Source organism: Salvelinus fontinalis, chromosome 25 (assembly GCF_029448725.1).
Source record: "Salvelinus fontinalis isolate EN_2023a chromosome 25, ASM2944872v1, whole genome shotgun sequence".
Lineage (NCBI taxonomy): Eukaryota > Metazoa > Chordata > Actinopteri > Salmoniformes > Salmonidae > Salvelinus > Salvelinus fontinalis.
Genome location: NC_074689.1, coordinates 34,844,344 through 34,851,843, shown reverse-complemented (window position 1 = coordinate 34,851,843; position 7,500 = coordinate 34,844,344). Strand labels below are relative to the sequence as shown.

General features: G+C 50.4%; 1 protein-coding gene across 1 annotated transcript in view; it reads left to right on the top strand.

The window, feature by feature from the left end:
* The window catches only part of LOC129823350 (neurobeachin-like), a 402,752-nt gene that overhangs the window by 149,829 nt on the left and 245,423 nt on the right, over window positions 1-7,500 (top strand). Inside the window, exons 8-9 of the mRNA XM_055882274.1 lie at window positions 235-354; window positions 3,863-4,009. Coding sequence (XP_055738249.1) covers window positions 235-354; window positions 3,863-4,009 — 267 coding nt within the window. The remainder of the gene's footprint in view (window positions 1-234; window positions 355-3,862; window positions 4,010-7,500) is intronic.

Here is a 7,500-nt window from a genome sequence, read left to right as displayed (position 1 = left end):
TAACCCTCTTCAACCCTCTCTAACCCCCTATAACCCTCTCTAACCCTCTTCAACCCTCTCTAACCCCCTCTAACCCCCTCTAACCCTATTCAACCCTCTCTAACCCTCTTCAACCCTCTTTAACCCCCTCTAACCCTCTATAACCCTCTCTAACCCTCTTCAACCCTCTCTAACCCTTTTCAACCCTCTCTAACCCCCTCTAACCCTCTCTAATCTCCCCTCTCTGTGTTTCAGTGGTACATGATCAGCATCGTCCACATCTACAACCGCTGGAGGAACAGTGAGATCCGTTGCTATGTCAACGGTCAGCTGGTCTCCTACGGCGACATGGCCTGGCACGTCAACACCAACGACGTAAGAAATCCCCCACCCCCCCCTCTCCCCCCTTTTCCATCTCCCCGTGACCGTTAAAACAAGCCCCTGTACCTGTGTGAGGTTTGGAGGTATCTGATACATCCTCAACAGCTTTAAACATGATCACGTGTCCCAATCAAACTCCCTTTTATCCCGTGCCTCCTTCAATCCAATGCTTTTAGAGTTGTGTGTAGTAGTGTATACTTCAGGAGAAAGGGGTTATGGGGCAGCAGGGAGACCTAGTGGCTAAGAGCGTGGGGGATATGGGGCAGCAGGGGGTTATGGGGCAGCAGGGGGTTATGGGGCAGCAGGGAGACCTAGTGGCTAAGAGCGTGGGGGATATGGGGCAGCAGGGGGTTATGGGGCAGCAGGGGGTTATGGGGCAGCAGGGAGACCTAGTGGCTAAGAGCGTGGGGGATATGGGGCAGCAGGGAGACCTAGTGGCTAAAAGCGTGGGGGTTATGGGGCAGCAGGAGGTTATGGGGCAGCAGGTAGACTAGTGGCTAAGAGCGTGGGGGTTATGGGGCAGCAGGAGGTTATGGGGCAGCAGGTAGACTAGTGGCTAAGAGCGTGGGGGTTATGGGGCAGCAGGAGGTTATGGGGCAGCAGGTAGACTAGTGGCTAAGAGCGTGGGGGTTATGGGGCAGCAGGGGGTTATGGGGCAGCAGGTAGCCTAGTGGCTAAGAGCGTGGGGGATATGGGGCAGCAGGGGGTTATGGGGCAGCAGGTAGCCTAGTGGCTAAGAGCGTGGGGGTTATGGGGCAGCAGGGGGTTATGGGGCAGCAGGTAGCCTAGTGGCTAAGAGCGTGGGGGTTATGGGGCAGCAGGGGGTTATGGGGCAGCAGGGGGTTATGGGGCAGCAGGTAGCCTAGTGGCTAAGAGCGTGGGGGATATGGGGCAGCAGGGGGTTATGGGGTAGCAGGGGGTTATGGGGCAGCAGGGGGTTATGGGGCAGCAGGTAGCCTAGTGGCTAAGAGCGTGGGGGATATGGGGCAGCAGGGGGTTATGGGGCAGCAGGTAGCCTAGTGGCTAAGAGCGTGGGGGATATGGGGCAGCAGGAGGTTATGGGGCAGCAGGGGGTTATGGGGCAGCAGGTAGCCTAGTGGCTAAGAGCGTGGGGGATATGGGGCAGCAGGGGGTTATGGGGCAGCAGGTAGCCTAGTGGCTAAGAGCGTGGGGGTTATGGGGCAGCAGGGGGTTATGGGGCAGCAGGGGGTTATGGGGCAGCAGGGGGTTATGGGGCAGCAGGTAGCCTAGTGGCTAAGAGCGTGGGGGATATGGGGCAGCAGGGGGTTATGGGGCAGCAGGTAGCCTAGTGGCTAAGAGCGTGGGGGTAGTAATAAACGGTTGCTGGTTTGAATCCCAGAGCCGACTACGTGAAGAATCTATCGATGTGCCCTTTTGAGCAAGGCACAAGCCTAATTGCTCCTGCAAGTCACTCTGGGTAAGAGAGTCTACTAACATGAGATTATTTATTATGGCGTATCCTGTGTCTGTGACGTAGCATCTGGGGATGTATGACAGGACATTAACAGAATGTCTCTACATCCTGTGGACGTGTTCAGGTTACCAGTTGTCTCTGTGACCAGGGATTTATTCTATTGTGCCTCTGTGATCAGGGAATTATTATATTGTGTCTCTGTGACCAGGGATTTATTCTATTGTGTCTCTGTGACCAGGGATTTATTCTATTGTGTCTCTGTGACCAGGGATCTATTCTATTGTGTCTCTGTGACCAGGGATTTATTCTATTGTGTCTCTGTGACCAGGGATCTATTCTATTGTGTCTCTGTGACCAGGGATTTATTCTATTGTGCCTCTGTGATCAGGGATTTATTATATTGTGTCTCTGTGACCAGGGATTTATTCTATTGTGTCTCTGTGACCAGGGATTTATTCTATTGTGTCTCTGTGACCAGGGATTTATTCTATTGTGTCTCTGTGACCAGGGATTTTTTCTATTGTGTCGCTGTGACCAGGGATTTATTCTATTGTGGCTCTGTGACCAGGGATCTATTCTATTGTGGCTCTGTGACCAGGGATTTATTCTATTGTGTCTCTGTGACCAGGGATTTATCCTATTGTGTCTCTCTGACCAGGGATTTATTCTATTGTGTCTCTGTGACCAGGGATATATTCTATTGTGTCTCTGTGACCAGGGATTTATTCTATTGTGTCTCTGTGACCAGGGATTTATTCTATTGTGTTTCTGTGACCAGGGATTTATTCTATTGTGTCTCTGTGACCAGGGATTTATTCTATTGTGTCTCTGTGACCAGGGATTTATTCTATTCTGTCTCTGTGACCAGGGATTTATTCTATTGTGTCTCTGTGACCAGGGATTTATTCTATTGTGTCTCTGTGACCAGGAATTTATTCTATTGTGTCTCTGTGACCAGGGATTTATTCTATTGTGTCTCTGTGACCAGGGATTTATTTCTATTGTGTCTATGTGACGAGGGATTTATTCTATTGTGTCTCTGTGACCAGGGATTTATTCTATTGTGTCTCTGTGACCAGGGATTTATTCTATTCTGTCTCTGTGACCAGGGATTTATTCTATTGTGTCTCTCTCTGTGCATGAATAGTGTGATCAATGGATCGATTGATCTTCCTTAGCGGGTTGATTTGTGAAGCCGGGAGAAGCATCATACACGTGTGTGTGTGTGTGTGTGTGAGTGTGAGAGTGAGAGTGTGTGAGAGTATGTTAGTGTGAGAGTGTGTGTGTGTGTGTTAGAGTGTGTGTGAGAGTGTGTTTGTGAGAGGACTGACCACAGAAAGCAACACGAGGTTTTGACCATATCTGGAGCTGACTTCTCCCTCAGGCTGTGAGATCAAGACTGTTATTATCAATTACTGTTGAATGAATATAATGAGTTACTAAATGACCAATACCTCCCTCTCATCTCCCTCCCGCTCAACCTCCCTCCCCTCTCATCTCCCTCCCAACCTCCCTCCCTCTGTCTCTCCCTCCCCTCTCATCTCCCTCCCGACCTCCCTCCCTCTTTCTCTCCCTCCCCTCTCATCTCCCTCCCGACCTCCCTCCCTCTGTCTCTTCCTCCCCTCTCATCTCCCTTCCTATTTCCCCTTTCCCTTCCCCTCTCCCTCCCCTCTCATCTTTCTCCATCTGCATCTCCCTCCCCTCACATCTCCCTCTCTGTCTCTCACTCCCCTCTCATCTCCCTCCCGACCTCCCTCCCTCTGTCGCTCCCTCCCCTCTCATCTCCCTCCCAACCTCCCTCCCTCTGTCTCTCACTCCCCTCTCATCTCCCTCCCGACCTCCCTCCGTCGCTCCCTCCCCTCTCATCTCCCTCCCTCTTTCCACTCTCCCTTCTCCTCCCCCTTCCCTTCTCCCTCCCCTCTCATCTCTCTCCCTCTGTCTCTCCCTCCTCCCACATCTCCCTCGCTCCCTCCCTCATCTCCCTCCCTCCCTCTCTCTGTCTCTCCCTACCCTCACATCTCCCTCCCTCCCTCTCTGTCTCTCCCTCCGCCCTCGTCTCCTCTACAGAGTTATGATAAGTGTTTTCTAGGTTCGTCGGAGACGGCGGATGCTAACAGGGTGTTCTGTGGTCAGCTGGGAGCCGTCTACGTGTTCAGTGAGGCTCTCAACCCTGCTCAGATCTTCGCCATACATCAACTGGGTCCCGGCTACAAGGTAGAGCTAAACCATGCTACACACACACACACACACACACCGCACACGCACACACACGCGCACACACACGTACACACCAGAGTATGTGGGCGGAGTTGAGTAGTTGGAAATGGTTCTCATTGCTCACGGAGCCGCTCCAAATTCGCTCCATTCATTAAAATCACAATTTAACAAACACCCGTTTCTGGGACTACTTGGATCTACCATTTGGTTTTGAAGTATTGATTTAAATGTTAGCTGTGCTGTTGGCTAGCTCCTCTGAACAGATCCTCTCCTCTGTTAGCTAGATCCTCTCCTCTGTTAGCTAGCTCCTCTGAACAGCTCCTCTCCTCTGTTAGCTAGCTCCTCTGAACAGCTCCTCTCCTCTGTTAGCTAGCTCCTCTGAACAGCTCCTCTGAACAGCTCCTCCTCTGTTGGCTAGCTCCTCTGAACAGCTCCTCCTCTGTTAGCTAGCTCCTCTGAACAGCTCCTCCTCTGTTAGCTAGCTCCTCTGAACAGCTCCTCTCCTCTGTTAGCTAGCTCCTCTGAACAGCTCCTCCTCTGTTAGCTAGCTCCTCTGAACAGCTCCTCTCCTCTGTTAGCTAGCTCCTCTGAACAGCTCCTCTCCTCTGTTAGCTAGCTCCTCTGAACAGCTCCTCTCCTCTGTTAGCTAGCTCCTCTGAACAGCTCCTCTGAACAGCTCCTCTGAACAGCTCCTCTGAACAGCTCCTCCTCTGTTGGCTAGCTCCTCTGAACAGCTCCTCTCCTCTGTTAGCTAGCTCCTCTGAACAGCTCCTCTGAACAGCTCCTCTCCTCTGTTAGCTAGCTCCTCTGAACAGATCCTCTCCTCTGTTAGCTAGCTCCTCTGAACAGCTCCTCTCCTCTGTTAGCTAGCTCCTCTGAACAGCTCCTCTCCTCTGTTAGCTAGCTCCTCTGAACAGCTCCTCCTCTGTTGGCTAGCTCCTCTGAACAGCTCCTCCTCTGTTGGCTAGCTCCTCTGAACAGCTCCTCTCCTCTGTTAGCTAGATCCTCTGAACAGATCCTCTCCTCTGTTGGCTAGCTCCTCTCCTCTGTTAGCTAGCTCCTCTCCTCTGTTAGCTAGCTCCTCTCCTCTGTTAGCTAGCTCCTCTGAACAGCTCCTCTCCTCTGTTAGCTGGCTCCTCTGAACAGCTCCTCTCCTCTGTTAGCTAGCTCCTCTGAACAGCTCCTCTCCTCTGTTAGCTAGCTCCTCTGAACAGCTCCTCTCCTCTGTTAGCTAGCTCCTCTGAACAGCTCCTCTCCTCTGAACAGCTCCTCTGAACAGCTCCTCCTCTGTTGGCTAGCTCCTCTGAACAGCTCCTCTCCTCTGTTAGCTAGATCCTCGTACACTGACGAGAGAGCACATGTGTGACTCACAACCTGGATTCGGTCTTATGTAGCAACATTTTGAATTTCTCTTTTTTCCATTGGATGAAAGTAGAGACTCAGAGCTACAAAATGGCATGTCATACACTGCATTTGAGGAAACAATGGGAAAGTAATTCTGATATGTAAGTTCATGAACTTGTAAACTCACTTTTGAGAAAACTGTCTTTGAATGTCTTGGTCCTACTACCGGAGAGCCCCTCTTTTGTCTACACCCATTCAGCATCGTTCACACCCTCTTAAGCCTTATCGCCACCCATCTCTTTAAGGGTTGATCCGTGCATTGTGTACACTAACTTGCCAGCTACTTCCAGACATCAAAGAGAGAGAGAGAGAGCAGCTCTCTGAACATTACTCGCCCTAGCAGAGCTGGTTAGGCCTGTTATGTTATCCAGAGAGTTGATGACTGTGCAACCGTGCTGTCAGATTGTCTGTTTGTAAATTCAGAAGGGTTCGCGTTCAGAAAGCACACTGGACGCTCTGTCCAATGAGTAGGGTTGTTCCGAAAGCTCTGACCTCACAACGACAGTCAGGCACCCAAGCTAACTGGCTAACATTGGTTAGCTACTTCCAGACACATTTGAGACAACACCCCCCTCTGACCATGTTACTCTCCCTAGCAGAGCTGGTTAGGCTGTTTTCATAATAAGACATCACTCTGACCATGTTACTCCCCCTAGCAGAGCTGGTTAGGCTGTTTTCATAATAAGACATCACTCTGACCATGTTACTCCCCCTAGCAGAGCTGGTTAGGCTGTTTTCATAATAAGAGATCACCCCACTCTGACCATGTTACTCCCCCTAGCAGAGCTGGTTAGGCTGGGGACTGTAACTGTGCTGCTGGCAACAATTCAATTAGTGTTATCTAAAAAAAGAGAGAGAGAGAGAGAGAGAGAGAGAGAGAGAGAGAGAGAGAGAGAGAGAGAGAGAGAGAGAGAGAGAGAGAGAGAGAGAGAGAGAGAGAGAGAGAGAGAGAGAGAGAGAGAGAGAGAGAGAGAGAGAGAGAGAGAGAGAGAGAGAGAGAGAGAGAGAGAGAGAGAGAGAGAGAGAGAGAGAGAGAGAGAGAGAGAGAGAGAGAGAGAGAGGGCAGAGAGGCAAAGAGAGAGGCAGAAAAAAGAGGGCAGAGAGCAGAAAAGAGAGCAGAAAAGAGGGCAGAAAAGAGAGCAGAAAAGAGGGCAGAGAGCAGAAAAGAGAGCAGAAAAGAGGGCAGAGAGCAGAAAAGAGAGCAGAAAAGAGGGCAGAAAAGAGGGCAGAAAAGAGAGCAGAAAAGAGAGCAGAAAAGAGAGGAGAGAGCAGAAAAGAGAGCAGAAAAGAGAGCAGAAAAGAGAGCAGAGAGCAGAAAAGAGAGCAGAGAGCAGAAAAGAGAGCAGAAAAGAGAGCAGAGAGCAGAAAAGAGAGCAGAGAGCAGAAAAGAGAGCAGAAAAGAGAGCAGAGAGCAGAAAAGAGAGCAGAGAGCAGAAAAGAGAGCAGAAAAGAGAGCAGAGAGCAGAAAAGAGAGCAGAAAGCAGAAAAGAGAGCAGAAAAGAGGGCAGAGAGGCAGAGAGCAGAAAAGAGAGCAGAAAAGAGAGCAGAGAAGAGAGCAGAAAAGAGAGCAGAGAAGAGAGCAGAGAGCAGAAAAGAGAGCAGAAAAGAGAGCAGAGAGCAGAAAAGAGAGCAGAGAGCAGAAAAGAGAGCAGAAAAGAGAGCAGAGAGCAGAAAAGAGAGCAGAAAAGAGAGGCAGAGAGCAGAAAAGAGAGGCAGAGAGCAGAAAAGAGAGCAGAGAAAGGCAGAGAGGCAGAGAAAAGAGAGGCAGAGAAAAGAGAGGCAGAGAAAAGAGAGGCAGAGAAAAGAGAAAAGAGAGAGAGAGACCTTACAATACAATACAGTTATAGTCAGTCAAACATTTTGGTACAGCCCTTATCATGACCCCTAGGTGAACCCGACACTAGCCAGCTAGCTAAACAATGGACCATAATCACAACTCGTGGCGTTACTTCCCTGCATGCATCTGCAGGTAGCTAACCAACCAGGTTCCATAACTAGTCAAGCCAATGTGTCTGAGATACGAAGAATAAGATCACACACATAACGTTAGCTAGCGACCCAGCTAGCTAACCCAGCTAGCTAAC